The 20131-nt window shown below is 32.7% G+C and overlaps 1 protein-coding gene across 2 annotated transcripts; it reads right to left on the bottom strand.

The window, feature by feature from the left end:
* Nucleotides 1–13: 13 nt before the first annotated feature.
* LOC144848375 (protein LMBR1L-like) lies at nt 14–15058 on the bottom strand. Of its 2 annotated transcripts, none has more exons than XM_078705104.1 (11): nt 14831–15058; nt 14206–14299; nt 12623–12796; nt 11031–11134; nt 10258–10384; nt 8426–8494; nt 7554–7736; nt 6306–6541; nt 5636–5709; nt 5018–5175; nt 14–4001 (listed from the first exon to the last, which is right to left on the bottom strand). In XM_078705104.1, the coding sequence occupies exons 1-11, from the start codon at nt 14900–14902 to the stop codon at nt 3730–3732; spliced, it is 1563 nt and encodes a 520-aa protein (XP_078561230.1). In that variant the 5' UTR covers nt 14903–15058; the 3' UTR covers nt 14–3729. The 2 variants fall into 2 exon arrangements, with proteins under 2 accessions (XP_078561230.1, XP_078561237.1); XM_078705111.1 differs by having other exon boundaries at nt 7599–7736.
* Between the last annotated feature and the right edge of the window lie 5073 nt (nt 15059–20131).

Below are 20131 nucleotides of genomic sequence, written 5' to 3'. Positions count from 1 at the left end.
CATTCATATAAAGTTACAATTTGGGATAATGAGTTTTATTGGTGTATCATATTGCAAAATCATGAAAATATACAAGTTTTTATACAACAAAAGACCCTTAACTTAACTTTACAAGAACAAAAGTATTTCATTTACATTATAAAATTAAAAACCAACTTAAATACTTCTAATTTGGAATATAATTTGAAATTCTCTATAATACAAAATGTTAACAAAAACCAAAAAGTATAAAAATAGGCGGCTGTTTTTCATTTAAAAACACAAATTTAGTGCAAAATGATGCTGCTATACAGTCATAAAAAGGTTCCTTTAAATACAATGCATATTTTAATGAAGGTGACAACTTATTTTTATTCTTATGACAACATTTGCAGAGTTGCCAATCTAGAATTTTGGAATTTGAAACAAAAATATATAAATATAATTGTACTGCAAATTCCTTATAAATAACTTGAAAATAGTTGCAGACAAAAAGATTGTTATTTTCAGCTGACAAAAAGATATTGTTACTAAAACAGAACCTCATTTATGGATTTAGTCAGAGACAAGTCCTTTTAAAGGACTGAAATATCTGTAAAAAGCTTTCCTACACTTTCTCTAAATCCTAGATCCAAATACATAATAAACACTGCTTATAGACTTGATTGCCCTTATTATATTAGGCCTAGACACTTTCTGTAGCCATTCAAATGTTTCACATTTTATAGACCCATAGTTTGACCCTTCCGACCCATACATTAGAGCTGTACAACAAATACACTTTATATAATAGTAGAACTAGAACTCAGTTGTAAACATAATGTACATGATATATAACAAAATATACATAATAATATAAACACTAATAATAAACATCAACTGAACTGTATTCATAATAAACTTAAACAAGAATTATATAAATTTGTAAACAGCAAAAGTATAACTGATTATGATAATTTAAATATGTACATATTTTTATAAATTATAAACTGAAAAACTAATTATATGCAATACATTAAAAACAACTAATTTCAATAATAATAAAAACAGCTACTTTTGGTATATGGTACAAAGTGCAATAATTGCAATTTTTCATTTCAAAGTACAAAGAACTGTAAATTTAAGGTTTAATAAAACCATTTTTCTATAATAAATTGTTTTTGTAGGAAAAAATCAGAACTAAACCTTAAGCCTCATCTACACTATCAAACTTTATGTGACAAAAAAAATGTGATGTCATATCACTACCATATTTAGGTATATCACTACCATATTTTGGCACATCACACTTTTTTTCTAAAACTAGTTGATAGTGTAGACACCTTCAAACTTTATGTGACAAAAAAATGTGATGTGCCCATATATGGACATGGTGATGTCATATCACTATCATACTTGGACATATCACTACCATATTTGGACACCTTTTTTGTCAAACTAGTTTGATAGTGTAGACAGGGCTTTAGTGATAAGATAAATAAATCCTTCATATTGGTTGTTTAGTTGTGAGTACAACAATGATTGGTTACCTTGAATGGAAGACACTAACAAAATATTCATACATTTTCAGAAATAAAGTAAATCAATAAAAAATAAGCATGCCAAACATTGTATCCTAAGTAACCATCTTTAAACATATAAAATGACCTAATAATACATAGAATCAAACAAACCTGAAATTGTGTATTTCAAAATATTCATACATTTTCAGAAATAAAGTAAATCATTAAAAAATAAGCATGCCAAAATTGTATTGTAAGTAATATATAGAAGGTTATAGATTATAGAAGTTTAAATATCGTGTGAAGTAGAAGTTTAAATATCGTGTGAAGTAGAAGTTTAAATATCGTGTGAAGTAGAAGTTTAAATATCGTGTGAAGTAGAATGCCTTCCTGCAGTAACTGTACAGTGAACCTCTATTAAGGGGACACTCTGTTGATTCCCAAAGATGTTTTCAATATACTGAAATATAATTAACCATATTCATTTTTAACCACAAATTCTTAACCACACATATTCAGAAAATTACTTGAGATCATGATATAATTGCACTTCTCCCAGTTGTTGTATTGAATACTGTAAGTGTGTTACAACCTTTAGTTAGATCAGGGAGGGAGATGTAAACTAAATCATCTCCCTGGTTAGATCATGAAGTTCTTATCTCCATGCTAAAAAATAAAGAAAAAATAAATAATTTAAAAACTTATTGCTTATGAATTTTGAAAAAATGAAAAAAATATAATATAGTATAAATTTAAAATCTTAGTTCACACACAAATGAACAATTTTGGTCAGTGCTCCAGAGGAGAGGGGGGGGGGGGGTGAGGAGGACTAGGCGGTGGGGACGAGCCTAGGGGGTGGGTCCCTATGGGGTTTACAAAGGACTATACACAAAATACAAATATAGTTATAGAGCCGGCGACCTTAACAGACGACACATGGGTCAGATACGGCCCTGCTATTAGTGCATTGTATGTGCCCTACGAAACGTTACTTTCAAAAAAAAAGTCCAGTGTTCTTAACTTAAAACACATGAGTTCAGCAAAAATTACACCCTACCCAGTTATGATGCTCCGACATGAACTTAAGGTGTGAATATATGGCTTTATAGTGCAGCATAGTTTTACAGTTTAATATCAATACAACTAATTTTTAAACAGTCTAAAAATACCCTTAATTTAAACTTGTACCAGCCTTGGAACAGATAGCAGACTTTACACACTAATACTGTACTTTAACATCAATATACCTACTGTATGCATTTTATGCACTAAAAACTAAAACACACATTTTTACAGTAATCTTAATACTAGTATAATAACCAGATTGTTACTGTTATTTTATACTGTATACCTCATTGTCAAAAATCAATACTTATATATTTATATTCTATAGAAATATTGGTGGCAGCATTTACAATTTGAAATGTTTAAAGCATTTGTGTATTTATTTGTTTTATCTATACAGTACATCTATAATTTTTAACACATACAACTTTTTTCACAAACAGCATTTCAAAATTTGTTTTTTCCTTTGCTAAACATGTTTTTTAAAGCAAAATATAGCCATGCATCCAAATAAAATAATATATATTTAAAAGCTAATACTATATGCTTCTAATTAATGATCCAATTAACAACAAATTTTAGTCCTTTAATTAGTCATTAATTAGTCGTAAAATATTGCATCTGTTTGATACTATCACATCTCTAGCATGCAATATCATGATTATTAACGCCCTACACAAATATTCAGTAACCTTTTTTTTGACTCTCAAGTGACACAAAACAATGACATCATCATGAACCAATGACATCGTTGGAATGATCAAACATACAAGGTGATTAGAATATTTGGGAAAAGTTTGCATAAAATTACAAACAAACAAATATTTCATTGTTATATTATCAAAAACAATTTCACCATTCTAGTGATAATACTTAAACATTTTGGTGAAATGAAAGCTGCATTCACACCAGAATTTCTTGTATAATTTTCAATGTGAATCTGTTGTTTGTTTAACATCAAATTCAGTGTGTGAATCCGCCTTTACATTGAGGTTGGAGTTGTTCGCACACATGTTTCCATGTTCTCTGGTACCATGAAAATATTACTGGCCATCTTGACGAGGTCTCTTTACTGACACTGACATAGGTCAACATTTTCTGAACATGATCACTTTTGAAAAGACCAAGTTGCGTAGCTCTTTATACGTGTAAGTGGTAAAGTCAAACTGCACGCAGGAGTCTTTTATTCACCTTTAGCAACATGCGGTAATCTTCCATTGGACATCAAAAGTCTTGGTGCCTTCGGGATCCAACCAGATGCCCTCGATTTCCGCACTTTGTACATGTACTGAAGAGCCTTTTGGAATATATAATTACGCACAGATGCTGTAAACCGATTCACCAAGCATAATGATGTCCCAACAGCAAACAGAGCATTGTACACGATAATGAAATAAAAATTATCCAACCAATCAAATTCTCCAAATGCGCCAAGGAGGTCAAAGTTTGTGATTCCTGCAAAGTTCAAATTAAGGTTAAAGTTATTAATTTATTTTCATATAATAGTTTCTAAAAAACATATGTAAATTAAAATTTATACATTGGAGAGATTAACAAAATGAATACATATTTTGGGATATGTTTAGGCTCTACTGTGATTGTACCTCCTACACCTTAATGGGACTTTTTATTGACATTTTTTGGGTATTTTATGATTAAAAAACAAAATTAAAGGCTACGTCCAGGATTTTAAAATAGGGGGTGGGGGTCCAGGTCCTAAAAATGGTGAAATGAAGCTGTACTTGTTTTCAAAGTGCAGAATAAGCATTCATAGTGGGAACCAAGCTTTACTTGTTTTCAAAGTGCAGACTATAGAGAGCATTCATAGTGGGAACCAAGCTTTACTTGTTTTCAAAGTGCAGAATAAGCATTCATAGTGGGAACCAAGCTTTACTTGTTTTCAAAGTGCAGACTATAGAGAGCATTCATAGTGGGAACCAAGCTTTACTTGTTTTCAAAGTGCAGACTATAGAGAGCATTCATAGTGGGAACCAAGCTTTACTTGTTTTCAAAGTGCAGACTATAGAGAGCATTCATAGTGGGAACCAAGCTTTACTTGTTTTCAAAGTGCAGAATAAGCATTCATAGTGGGAACCAAGCTTTACTTGTTTTCAAAGTGCAGACTATAGAGAGCATTCATAGTGGGAACCAAGCTTTACTTGTTTTCAAAGTGCAGACTATAGAGAGCATTCATAGTGGGAACCAAGCTTTACTTGTTTTCAAAGTGCAGAATAAGCATTCATAGTGGGAACCAAGCTTTACTTGTTTTCAAAGTGCAGAATAAGCATTCATAGTGGGAACCAAGCTTTACTTGTTTTCAAAGTGCAGACTATAGAGAGCATTCATAGTGGGAACCAAGCTTTACTTGTTTTCAAAGTGCAGAATAAGCAGTCATAGTGGGAACCAAGCTTTAGGTGTAATGCACCTTACAATGTTAACAATTATCATTATTATGATGATATTACGCTTACCAAGACTCCTAGAGACGACAGGAAGAGCAGAACTCAGAATGAGCAATACAATACAATTGGCTATCACTTTGGTCATAGGCGTCTCCTTGTGTTTGGGTACGAGGGAACTTAGCCAAGGAACACTGTAAAATCCTACCACAGAGGCTAACATTAAATATCTGAACATTTTTTGAAGGAAAACAATTAAAATAGCAAAATAGTAATAGCAGACTGTAGTGGTACTGTAGCTTGGTGGTTAACATGCTTGCTTTCCTATCCCAAGGTCCATGGTTCAATCCTGACCTAGTTTCAGAGTTGTAACTCATGACTGTTTGACTATTCCACTCCCCAAAGCTCTGTCTACACTATCAATCAAACTTTATGTGACAAGATGATGTCATACCACTACCATATTTTGGCATATCACTACCATATTTGGGCACATCATCCTTTTTTTGTCAAACTAATTTGATAGTAGTAGAAAAAGCTAAGCCTCAAATGAAACTTGGTTTATAAGCATAATATAATTTATCCATCTTGTAATTGGCGAGTGCAAATGGTAACATTGTGAAATGATTTAAAATGTATAAATGATAAATTTCTTTTAATAAATTATAATCTTAGTAAAAGAAAGGATACAATATGAGGATAACCTCAAGAAGAGATCCAAATGCTCCCAGCTTGGAGAAGGAAACTTTGCCAAGTCCTGCCTCCTGGAGGAAGAAAAGTATCAAAATTAGATATAAAGTAAACCCAATTTTTTTTTTATTATTATTTGCAGCAACATTCTGTAATGAAAACATCATTTTGTATGCTGAATCGGTGCAAAATTCTAACATTATTTTATTGTATGGAAATATAGAATTTGTATAATATATATATACAGTATCTTTGGTAAACATTATTTGCATCATTATCAATAAATTCGTCAGAAGCTTAAAAATGTATTGTCCCCCAAAAACATGAAGAATGAAGATTAATTAAATCAGACTTAGAATAGGTTATTTTGTAGTTTTAATTAATAAAGTTAATCACTCCTGTAGGATAAAACCTAAAAAAAATTGTTTTCACTTATAAATGACAAAATAAATGGTTAAATTCAACCAAAAATCCATTGGCCGGCAGCCAAGTCGACTATTTTTTGCTTTAAATTACAGTTTTTTCAGGTAAATACATTTTTTTTCAATCTAATTTTTGGTCAAAGTGAATAACTATTATGTGACATTAAAATGGCATATTCAACAGAAAAATGTTTAATAATTATTTTTTCAGGGGGACAATACATCTTTAATTATTTAGCTAAACTTACACGGATGTTGACTGGCAGCGTGTCAAGACCGAATACCATAAGGAAGACATTCCAGCAAACCATTGATAAGGAAATCAACGTTAAACCAAACAACAAGATCCACAACAACGGGTAACCTAAGTTACGCTGCCATGCTGATGATTGTACCCGTCTCTCCAGGTTCTTTCGTTGTCGTTTTACTACAATTAGTCTTTCCTGCAACTCTTCATGGTTCATGTTGATGGCATAGTTTCCAACTATTTGTTTGAAATGAAAAAAACAAGTTTGAAATTCGACGGATATCATTAATTTGGGGTCAAGGTGGATTTTTAATAGCTTTTTTAGCTAAAAACTGCTATGGGAGAGGTGTCATCAGTGGCATAACGGCTATGAGCACTCACTGAGCAGTGCCAATAGGAAAAATCAGGCATTAAAATATGTCGAAAAATCTAAAAACGCTTGAGGCCTCCAGCATTGGAGGGCCACTTAGGGTTCCTAAACCAGGGGCCTCAGGCATCTGCGTTTATATGCCACTGGGCGTCACTATATATTGTAACTAACTATCATATAATGTAGTTGCAATATCTAACATACAGTAGGCCAATTTTGTTCATAGATGAATCTCATAATTTTGAGCATTGGGGGACACATGTCCATACAATATAAATATTAGCCTAGGGAAGTAGAGTCTCAAAAGGATTTGCACCTTTTAGTGAAAGTAGCGAAATCACTCAAAATATTCCCATGGAATTAGAAGATTTTGGTCTGAATATACAAATGTAAATTAAAAAGGTTTATAATTTAGTGAAAAACATTACAAAACACCACAAACAAATTATTATTATTTACAAACCAAGTACAATAAAATACAATACAAGCCACCAAATAAAACAAGACTATGAAGTTTACATACAACAATTGAAAAGTTAAACATTAAAAACGATTACAACAAGTGATATTGTAGATTAATACAGATGATTGAAAATGAGGTATAGATGAAAAATAGTGAAAATAATATAATTCTACTAAAATTTAAAATAAGATAAGCATAACATGTCATGTTCCCAAATGAGTATGGTTTAAATAATGTATTTGTATGAAATTATACAAAATACATGATAGTGACTATTTGTGAGGTTTAAAAAAAAACAATTAAAAACAGGGTTATTACATTCATTTAAATAATGTATTTGTATGCATTAATACAGTACATGGTGGTGATTATTTATGAGGTTTAAAAAAAAAACAAATTAAAACATGTGTTATTACATTCCGTGCAAATGTTTCCATCAGATGTTGAGGGCACTTGACTACCTTTAAGCTTCCGTTGTAAGTCCTCTTCTTCAAATTGGGCAGTGTAAAGTTTCTCTTTGACGTCCTCAATAAAAAACGGTTTTACTACTAAGGCTCCTATCACGGAAAACATCCTTGTAAAACCTAAAGGGGCTGAAACTATTCAAAAATAAAATGAGAAATATTATGTGAACTGTTATACTGCTTTTTAAGTTGTAAAAGGAAAAGGTGAGTCCATTCTGAACGTAGGGGAATGAGCTGTTAGGAGCTCATTGTACTAAGCCTCAGCATTATGTGGTAATTAGGTGGCCTGTTCCTTTCCACACTGCCTTTTCCTCCCTAGTATTTTCAACCAGGTACTCATTTACAACTGAGTGGACTGGAAGTTGTCGGGAATTGAACCCAGGTCTCTCTGTATGACAGTCAAGTGTCCTAACGACTCGGCTACCCAACTCCTTTTCAAGTTGTACACTTTGAAATTAATCAAATTTGTTTATTTTCACACCACTCACAGCAAGCACGTGATTACACTAATTAGAGGATAAGAAACACATGTTTTCTAAACCCAAGTCTCGTTTGTGTGAGGCAAGGTAGATTAAAACTGCATTGGCTATTAGTGTCAGATAAATCAAGGATTTGAACCAATGACCTTGGGATAAATAAGTGTGTGATTCCACAGTGTTTGGCTATTTCATCAACCATTCAAATTTCTTGAATGTAAGTGTTTTTAATCAAAGCTGAAACGTTTTCCAGACTTGAGGGTGACCTCTTACTCAGGTTCAACTTAAGTTGCAAAAACAAAGGAGCTATGCAATTTTGATGTTAAAGTTGATGAACTACCAACCTACCAAGTAACATCAGTACACCTAATATTGATATGCATGAGTAGAGGAACGGAAGATAGTAGTTCCAAACACCTGTAAAAATAAATGTACATAAAATTAACACAGAGAATAAACTTGATATTAGTATATGATCATCTCATGACAAACTGCTCCATTCAAATTTACTGTATACTATCACTCAGTGGCGGATCAAGGATTTTGAAATAGGGGGTTGGTGCCTAGGGCCTAAAAGTATTGAAATGAAGTGCTGAACTTAATTTGATGGTCCTTATCATTTGCATTACAATTTGTGAAATTTAGAGGCGGCCTGGGCCGGCTTGGCCCCACTTGAATCCACCCCAGACTATTATTTCCTATGAGATTATTAAAATAATGAGACAATTAACTCATTGTAATGCATAATAAACAATTGTGAATAATTAAGAACAGTTAACAGTATATGAAATAATAAAAAAATATTGTTTATTTTGCTGACGTAATATTCGTAATTTGAACTGAATGATCAGTATAGTATGCAAACCAGTGGAAATGCATAATAACAATTATAACTTCTTATTTTAAAAAACAGTATAGCCAGGTAATCAAATATATGTGACATTTTAATCTAATCAATCAAGTTAACAATAGGAGTATATCAGTATAAAAGACACATGACATTGTAAAAGACAATTAATACAAAACTGACAGGTTCTGAAGGTCATTTATAAAACAAATTTAACTGAAATATCTCCATATGTCAACCAACCATTGTTGTATAAACATTTGGTAATGTACAGTTTATTACATAAATTCAATTCAATTCAATTTCATTTTATTTCGGAAATATCATCCATATTAATAAACTTATAAACCATAAAACTAAACTTAAGTATATAGAATGCTTCTCCATCTACAATACATTTTGGAGTTATGGAGCATATGTTTGCAAACACAAGCAACAAGGATGTTACCACTATTCAACATACGTTGCATGAAACCATAGGTAGATTTTCGCATGTACTCATTAAAGGAAGGGACACCATGTTCAATAAACATTGCAAAAAGATCAAAATGAAAGTACTTGGATGGTATTGTTCATGGAGAGTTTGAGATGGCAAATATTGTTAATTCTAGAAATGATTGCAGTGATTTCAGCAATTTGTCTAATATAATAAATGATAAACCAACTTATAATCAATTCCACATTTCTGACTGGAAATGGTCACACAGACCAAAGACATACAAATATAAATACAATCATATCAAGTCTAATGAGCAGCCTGTCTACTGTCTACACTATCAAACTAGCTTGACAAAAAAAAGTGCGATGTGCCCAAATATTTTAGTGATATGCCCAAATATGGTAGTGATATGACATCATCATGTCCATATATGGGCACATCACATTTTTTTGTCACATAAAGTTTGATAAAACAGAGCTTTACTAATACATTGCATTGGAAGCTTGCTCATGTGCACTACAGTATACGAATTAATATTATTTATTAATATTTTTGGCCAATGGAATAAATATTTTAATAGCTAGGCTGAAGATTGGCAAGAAACTCTATGATGAATAATGTAATGACATGAAATTCAGATGGAAATACTGTAGTCCAAAAAATATATATGACATGAATATTATTTCATTAAAATATGTAGGGACAACATAATAATAATAATATATAACTATGAATCTTGGTCTCCTATGGGATCTAGGTTATGTCACAACTGCCTTTCCATAAATGTTCAAAATGACAGTAAATTTTTTAAACTGTTTAAGTGAGAGAAATTTGCATTGAAATCTGTATGAAAGTTGTTTTTGAAAGAAATGAATATTTTAAGTTAAAACTCACTTGTAAAAGATTCCCTGCTTTTTTCATTTCCATCAAAAAGTGCAGTGGCTATCCAAACAAGCCCAAAAACCAATAGGGCTAATAGAAACAGCATTATGAGTGTCTCATATAGGCGGGGGATGATGCCCTAATAATAGAAATGAGCATTTTGTTAATAACATAGTATTAAATGTCCTTGTCAAATGTATGAGTAAGATTTCCAAAGAATAGTTTTTATTTTCAATATTTACTGAACTTTTATCTATTTTATTTTATTTATTCAACTTCTCACTAAGATTTACATCCAAAGAAATAGACATAACACACATTTAGTGAAGGATGGAACCAACAGGTGGTAAGAACCTATAAAACGGTCCAGTGCCAATTGCACAATGAACCCAGTTATGATCAGTGGCAGTAGCTTTGTGTACACTGGGGTAACCCCCTACGCATCTTGAAAGATGTACTACTGTAGGATCTTTTAAGTGCACATGAACTAGATGTGTACACTGGACCTACTGTTTATAGTCCTTATCCGAGAAGACTTGTTCTACCACCAGAACCATGGAGTGAGTGAGCCTCAAACCCTTGCTGATGTTATGGCCACTCACTTGCTGAACTCTCCAAAAACCCAGAAATGTCTTAATCCTAAAATGTGTCAATTTTGTACCTATTTTTAATACATACATATACAACAAGTTCGGAAAATGCATTTTAATAGGTGGTAAGCCTAGCAGTTCATTTTAGATTTGACTGTCTGTACTATCTACTGTATTAAAAAATAATAAATATACCTTTTTTGATCCAGAAAATCCTTCAGATTCAGTGAATAAATAAGCAAATGGAATCAACACAAATAAGGCAAAGTTGGAAAATAAGAATATTAAATTCCAAAGACCTGTAAATAATAAGTAAAAGGACATAAATCATTATTATATTTCTCGCTGTTTATAAAGAAATATTTTAATTATTGCCTTTAACTATAATCATTGGTTTTGGATTAAAACAGAATAATACTGGAGCTTCAGTACAATGTTTAGATGAAAATTTTAACCGTTAAGCTATGTCTACACTATCAAAATAGCTTGACAAAAAAGTGTGATGTGTCCAAATATGGCAGTGATAATGATATGCTCAAATATGGTAGTGATATGACATTATCATGTCCATATATGGGCACATCACATTTTTTGTCACATAAGGTTTGATAGTGTAGACAGAGCTTTACACTGGTTAGAAAAGTCTTTCCTTTATCCATAACTTTTCAATAAATACTGCATATATTTTTGAAAATCCATTAGGCAACACATGAAATTGGAAATATCTTCTAATTCCAACTCAGAGTCATCTGTTTAAAATGTCATTTCTCTCATTAAATTAATTACTAATAGTAATACTGCTCCTACTACTATCCATAACAATTAGCCTTGAATTTTAATTATGCTCTTAATGCATGACATACTGTTTGAAAATCATATTTGAATAAATGCAATATACAGTTATCTTAAAATATTTCACATAATTCTGAATTGTTAAGCTCTGTCCACACTATCAAACTAGTTTGACAAAAAAAGTGTGATGTGCCCAAATATGATAGTGATATGCCCAAATATGGTAGTGATATATCATCATGTCCATAAATGGGCACATCACATTTTTTTGTCACATAGAGTTTGATAGTGTCGACAAAGCTTTACACTATTAGTAAACTATTACCCATCCATATGAAACCAGAAATGTAAGGGAAATCCATAATACAATCTAAGGCAAATACTACATAGGGTAAATTTTCCATTAGTTGTATAGGCACAAAAATATGGAACAAAATTGCAATGCATGTTCGAGAAATTAATGATAGCAATCCTTTTACAACTAAAGTCAAAGAATTTTTGTTAGATATGTAACAGTAATTCTCATTTAATTATTTTGTTATCTTACCTATTTCACTTTGTATTATATTTATGTAGTTTAATATAAATTAATTATTATATGATTTGCTTGATATCTTCTAATAAGAAATGGAAGTGTAGCTCGATAGGCATGTACAGTTGCTTTTTCTCTCCTTCCTTTTTGTCCATATTTTACTCTGTTATATTATACTTTTTACTTAAGCTTTGTCTACACTATCAAACTAGTTTGACAAAGTGTGATGTGCCCAAATATGGTACTGATATGACATCATCATGTCCATATATGGGCACATCACATTTTTTGTCACATAAAATTTGATAGTGTAGACAGAGCTTTATGGATGAATAAAAGAATCTCTATGATAAAGAATTTATTGTAATTTTAATATGAAAAGAAAAAAAAATGTCTAAAACATCTACTGTATCTTCTCTGGAACCTATGAAAGTATAAAATTATCAAATCTTATCTTACTTACCGTGAACTAAAGCATCATTGAGCCATCGCATGTAATAGCTGTTAGGGTATCGAAGCAGTACCTCATTGCTAGCAATTGTAAATGGTAGCAAAAGGACTGCGCCACATGACACTGCTAAAGTGAACACACAAATCCAAAGCGAGATTTTGTATACCATGGCATCCTCTACATCATCTGAAAGAATCAATATTGTCAAAGTTGTTTTTACTATGTGTTTATACTGATTTCACATTTAACTACAAATATAATTTGTTGTAGAGCTATACTTTGAGAATATAGGGCTTGTTTAGACCTAAAGAGTTATGCTTTTATATTGTACACGGCGTACAACTTCATAGGTCTGAACCAAGAAAAGATTAGTGGAAGCCACCTCCTACGATATTTCGTTCCATACAACAGCTCAATAAGTATAAGATTAGTGAATGCTGCTTACAATGCGAAAGTCATGACCTCTAACCAATCAAATTTACTCCTGGGTATGTTCAGATCCATGGAGTTATGCCTTGGTATCGCAAGCAATGTCATATTATAATTAGCGTTGTAACAGCAAAGTGTTCAGATTTGCCAAACCATGGAGAAATAAGTTAGGATCTCCATGGCCTAACTAATGCTTTTGTTTCAAACTGTACTGATTCTAGTATTTAATAGTATTCAGACAATTAAACATTAGCATTTAAACCAACAACGTATCAAAACTAAACAGTTTACACTTGAAATAAAAATAGCTGTTGATTAATTATGTTATTAAATTATTAATAAAAAGAAACTCCTAATTCTGTATCAATGCAACCAGTAAAAATGTAAAAATTGCCCAAGGCTAGACCATTTAAATTGTCTGTATTTTTTATTCAGCCAAGTGCCCAAACTAATGGATTGGCAGTAATTTATTGCTATTTTATACAAGACATTTAAACAGAAAACCTATTAATTTGCATTAATAAAAAAAGTTATTTCTCGGTCTTCTTTTTAAAAGAAATGTGATAATTACAATACAGTACATAAAATTAACTGAAACAAAAGCCAGTTGGGTTCTTCCTTAGTTATTCTTAACAATTGAATGCATTGAATGTTTGTATGTGATACAAGTTTACATTGATGTCAAATAAATGATATAAAGTTAATATGTAATCTTTCCATAAGAAAATCAACGATGTGATTTCGAAATGTAAATAATTATCTGACCCTTGACACTGCTGCTAGACTTATTATCCATTTGTCCTTTTCTCTCTCCCTCTTTTTTTTCATGTTTTTGGGGACAATACATCTTTTATAAACTAAAAAATATGTATTGTTGCGTCCCACAATATATGTGTATACAGTCAAATCAATGTCTTCCTAGATATTTTTAAATATTTAAAAATCTCATAGAAACATTATATTGGTAGATTGTATTTAACACATTGAATGTAATAATTTAATGGATTCTCTTGTTTGAATGCCAAACATGCAACACAAAAGGGACTGTAACATTAACAAACTAACAATATTCATACGATATTTGTCAAGAATTGGAACAGAGATAGGTAGCAACCTTTTTGAGCTGTATAAGCTGAGCTGTAATGAACTTTTCTCTAAATACTCACATGAGAAATAATCCTCCTTATCTGGGCGTCGCTTGAATTTATAGATGATTGCATATGCCACCATATATAGGAATGCAAAGAATAGGAAATCAATCTAAATAAAAAGAGAAACACATTGTAGAGAGGCATAGAAACTAATTTGTGTTTTTATTTGCATAAATAATGTGCATGCGTGGGCTTTTTTAGTATTGTACAGTAAGTAGCCTAGCTAGGCTCAAGTAGCCCCTATCTAAACTATAAAATAAACTATTAATTAAGTATTATTAATATTATAAAAGTAGGCCTAGGCTAGGCCTACTGTCCCCTCCTATTTTATAGGCTAGCCTATACTATATAATACTTAATAGCATATAGCCTCCTCTAACTATTACTAGGCCTAGGCCTAGGCTAATTATTAAATATTATTAATTATTTATTTAATTATAAGCATGTTACTTTCCTCCATCATTATCAAATAATTAAGCTTTAAGGTCTAGTATTACATAAACTACCACTGTAGACTGGGCTAGCTATGTTTAAGGGCCTAGCCTAGTTGACTGCCTGGCAGGCTGCAACCTGCCTGCTTCCCCTCCACTAGGCCTACCTACTCCCCTTTTTGAGTGAGGCTAGAGAGCTCGTGTCTTACCAAGTTCTCTCGGACAGCATCGTGGAAAACCTGTTCACTTGGGTTCCAATCTCGTTCTTCTACACCCGCCATTCTGTTGGCAACCTAGCCTAAGTTTGGTTTTTTATCAAAATGACGGTTCTATTAGGTATAGCACACATTATTAACATTTTCTAGCTGAATGTATTTCACAACTTGACAGATTTTTTTGGAACGATTTTGAAATGTAAATAAATATCTGACCCTTGACACTGCTAGACGTATTATCCATTCGTCCTTTTCTCTATAAACAACCCACCCTCTCCCTCTCAGCTAGCTAGCTCCGCGGCCGCTTGCATTATTTTTTTTCCTCTTAGGTTACGACAGAAACTATAGAGGGCCTGAATCCATTCATGAATATGAAATGAAATTCATGATGTTCGGAAAACATAGGAAGTGTACTTAATTTTTTCGATCGCCGGACTCGTCGGAAACATATCCACTTTGATATTTAAAGATTGCCCCCCCAATCACCCACAAAAACAAATTTCACATAATAGTTATTCACTTTGACCATGTAGAAAAATTACTACTTTTCTCAAGCTATGACCAAACATTGGATCTGAAAAATTTACCTGAAAAACTGTAGGCCTAGAAAAAGTAACAATGGTCAAATTGTCTATCTAAAACTCTTCACTCAAACTAGTTTGACAAAAATGTTGGTAGTAATTATTATTTACATCATCGTGTCGATCGGGCTCATTACATTTGTAAAAGAAGCGCGTTTGATGTGTAAAGCTTTAGACTATACTGGTTTAAAGTAATATCATTTTTTTTTTCTACGGAAGAGCACAATGGCCTATTTAAAGTCTGATTTTATTAGTCTTAATTGTTCATGTTTTGAGGGGACAATACATCTTTTATAAGCTAAAAAAAATTGCGTCCCCACACGGCATTGTCATCAGAATAGCATAAAGACAGTGTATGTATACCTTTTCTAAATCCAAAGTTCCACCTTAGCTTGAATTAAGACGTCTCATCAAGAGCGTTTGAGTTCGCTGTTGGAGTCTCATGGATCTAGCATGTGTAGATATGTATGTGTTATTGTTTGTATTATTCATGTAAAATCCGGAATAAATTGAACTGAAGGATCGGGAAATAGGCTAGTCAATCTAGCATTTTGAGTGAAACAAATTGCAAACAGAGATTTTTTTTTTTTAAATGGTTACATATGATAAGGTGATTATTTTTTGAGCATCACACCTCTGACACTCATCCCGAAGGTATGCAAATTAGCTTAAATATGCAAATTAGGGTGAAATTACAGGGTTACCATATCTTCAAAACTACTAATCCTAGAGAGTTCGTTTTTGCACAGTCTGGTTCAGAATATATATATTTATATTTGCTCTAATGAGAAATTTTACAAAAAAATGACCGGAAGTACCAGATTTTGACCCTTGACCCCATTTCTCAATATTTACATAAATATGTGATTAAAATGTCTGTAGAGACTTTTTTTTTGGACTCAATGACTTGGATATTGTTTTTCAATACCCACCATAGAACTGTATTATAATTCCCAAAATCACACCTTCGTCACGCACCTCGAAAGTATGCAAATTAGTAGTACAAGTAATATTAAATATGCAAATTAGGGAGTGAAATTACAGCGTTGCCATATCTCGAAAACCGCTAATGCTAGAGTGTTGATTTTTTCACTAAAATATTTAAAATATGTATATTTATATTTACTCCAATGAAACATTTTACAAAAAATTGACCGGAAGTATGACATTTGACCCTCGACCCCATTTCTCAATATTGCATATATAATGAAACTAAAATGTCTGTAGAGACTTTGTTTTGCTCAGATACAGATTTATAATAGCCAACATAGAACTGTTTAGTAAATCTCAAAATCACACCTGTATCACTCACCTCCAAAGTATGCAAATTATTAGTACAAGTTACATAAAATATGCAAATTAGGGGGTGAAATTACAGGTTCCTATATATCGAAAACTACTAAGGCTAGAGAGTTGATTTTTTCAATAACTTGTTCAAAATGTACATATTTATATTCGCTCTAATAAAACATTTTACGAAAAAATGACCGGAAATACAACAATTGACCCTTGACCCTATTTATCAATGTTTGTATACATAATGCGACTAAAATGTCTGTAGATAATTTTTTTTGACTCAAATGACTCGGATACAGTTTTCCTATCGTCAGCATAGGACCGCTTTGTAATTCCCAAAATCACAATTTTGTCACACACCTTGAAAGTATGCAAATTATTAGTACAAGTTACATGAAATATGCAAATTAGGGGTGAAATTACAGTCTTCCCATATCTCGAAAACCATTAATGCTAGAGAGTTGATTTGAATTCAGAGTTGATTCAGAATGTACATATTTATATTCGCTCTAATGAAACATTTTACGCAAAAATTGTCGGAATTATGACATTTGACCCTCAAATCTATTTCTCAATATTTTCATATAATGCAACTAAAATGTCTGTACAGACTTTGTTTTGGCCTCAAATGACGCAGATACAGGTTTTCTATAGCCAGCATAGAACTGTTTAGTAATTCTCAAAATCACACCTATATGAGTATGCAAATTAATAGTACAAGAAAGTTGCCATATCTCTATCGGTCATTAGCGTTTTCGACATACATAAGGCAATTCACTGTAATTTGCGTATTTCATATAGCTTGTACTACTAATTTGCATACTTTCGGGGTGCTTGACTTATACTGGCTATATAAAACCTGTATCCGAGTCATTTGAGGCCAAAACAAAGTCTGTACATACATTTTAGTTGCATTATATGCAAATATTGAGAAATAATAATAATAATTATAATATTAATATCCTGGATGGTTCTAGGACACCTACCCCCTAGACAGTTATCCCCCGGATGTTTACCACCCGGACAACTATCCCCTTAGGACAACTACTCCCCGGACAACTACCCCCTTAGGACAACTACCCCCTTAGGACAACTACCCCCTTAGGACAACTACCCCCTTAGGACAACTACCCCCGGTCAACTACCTATTATACACTGTTGCAGAGTCAGGTTGTTCCTAGGGGGTAATTGTCCGGGGGGCAGTTGTCCAGGGGGTAGTTGTCCTAAGTGGGTTGTTGTCCTTAGGGGGTAGTTGTCCGGGGGGTATTTGTCCGGGGGGTAGTTGTCCTAAAGGGGTAGTTGTCCTAAAGGGGTAGTTGTCCTAAGGGGGTAGTTGTCTAGGTGGTGGTTGTCCGGGGGATAGTTTCCCGGGGGTAAATGTCCAGGGGGTGAATATCCGGATACGTCCTGGATTTATATAGCGCCTAATGTTGTGAAACCTCTAAGCGCTGTACATAAACTAATACGAAAAAAGGGAATTCCAACCATGCCAAAAAAAAACCAAACCGAAGTATAGAGATACGCCTTCGTCGCTGAGATATGGGAAGACTGTAATTTATTTATTTATTTATTCACCCCCTTATTTGCATATTTCATGTAATTTGTACTACTAATTAGCATAATTTTGAGGTGCATGACGAAGGCGTGATTTTGGGAATTACAAAGCGGTCCTATGCTGACTATAGGAAACATGTATCAGAGTTATTTGAGTCCAAAACAAAGTCTCTACAGACATTTTAGTTGCATTATGTATGCAAACATTGATAAATGGGGTCGAGGGTCAATTGTTGTATTTCCAGTCATTTTTTCGTAAAATGTTTTATTAGAGCGAATATAAATATGTACATTTTAAACAAGTTATTGAAAAAATCAACTCTCTAGCCTTAGTAGTTTTCGATATATAGGAACCTGTAATTTCACCCCCTAATTTGCATATTTTATGTAACTTGTACTAATAATTTGCATACTTTGGAGGTGAGTGATACAGGTGTGATTTTGAGATTTACTAAACAGTTCTATGTTGGCTATTATAAACCTGTATCTGAGTCATTTGAGGGCAAAACAAAGTCTCTACAGACATTTTAGTTTCATTATATATGCAATATTGAGAAATGGGGTCGAGGGTCAAATGTCATACTTCCGGTCAATTTTTTGTAAAATGTTTCATTGGAGCAAATAGAAATATGTACATTCTGAATACGGCTGTGAAAAAATCAACTCTTTAGCATTAGTGGTTTTCGAGATATAGGACAACTGTAATTTTTTTCCCTTATTTGCATATTTTATTTAAATTGTACTACTAATTTGCATACTTTTGAGGTGTGTGACAAAGGTGTAATTTTGGGAATTACAATGTGGTCCTATGCTGGCTATTAGGAACCTATGTCTGGGTCATTTGAGGGCAAAATAAAGTCTCTACAGACATTTTAGTCACATTGTATATGCAAACATTGAGAAATGGGGTCGAAGGTCAAATGTTGTACTTCCGGTCATTTTATCGTAAAATGTTGCATTAGAGTAAATATAAATATATACATTTTGAATAAATCAGTGAAAAAATCAACTCTCTCGGACTAGTAGTTTTTGAGATATGGTTACCCTGTAATTTCACCCTAATTTGCATATTTAAGCTAATTTGCATACCTTCGGGATGAGTGACAGAGGTGTGATGCTCAAATTTTCATCTCCTCATCATATATGACCGTTTAAAAAAAAAAAATCTCTGTTTGCAATTTGTTTCACTTTGAGCTGTTTTTTTTGCTAGATTGACTAGCCTAAAAGCAATTGATCAATCATGATGCGTGACACTCACGTGCGCAACGACTTGCTCGTTCAAGTCTATCTATCTATCTATCTATCTATCTATTCTATAATCAGAGAAATTGGCGGTTGAGCTAAAAAATCATGCAATTATTGATGTCATTGCTTTAGAATCATTTATTATATGAAACATAATTCTTCATACAAATACTAAAATTGCATTACATTGATTTAGGCCTAGTCCGTTATTAGGTCTACTTCACTCGGATAGGCAAATCGGACAAAGAAGAATATGGAGGCCTCACTTTTGATTTATATTTTAGTGTCATTGTTTCAATCCTGAGAATTAAAAAACCCGCTTTAGACTGAAAGTGGCGTCTAACAAAGTAAGAGTAAAATGTTAGTCTGCTCACACACTCAAATTCAAGCTTATGCCATCATTAAGGCAATTAAAAGAAAACTAGTCGCTCTTTAGTGAAAAAATAACCCAGATGTTTCAGGCTGAAATTAAGAGTGACATTAAGTTAAGAGTAATACCGGACCATGGCCCAAACCGGAACTTGCAGCATGCCTGCTAGACTTGTCTTAAGTCTGTATATTTCGAGGCTTGTCGATGTTCGTTTCCGTATCCGGATATTCACCCCCTGGACATTTACCC

The sequence above is a fragment of the Antedon bifida genome, chromosome 1 (assembly GCF_963402885.1).
Source record: "Antedon bifida chromosome 1, ecAntBifi1.1, whole genome shotgun sequence".
Lineage (NCBI taxonomy): Eukaryota > Metazoa > Echinodermata > Crinoidea > Comatulida > Antedonidae > Antedon > Antedon bifida.
The sequence above is the reverse complement of the archived record's forward strand: the minus strand, read 5'-3'. Positions and strand labels throughout refer to the sequence as shown.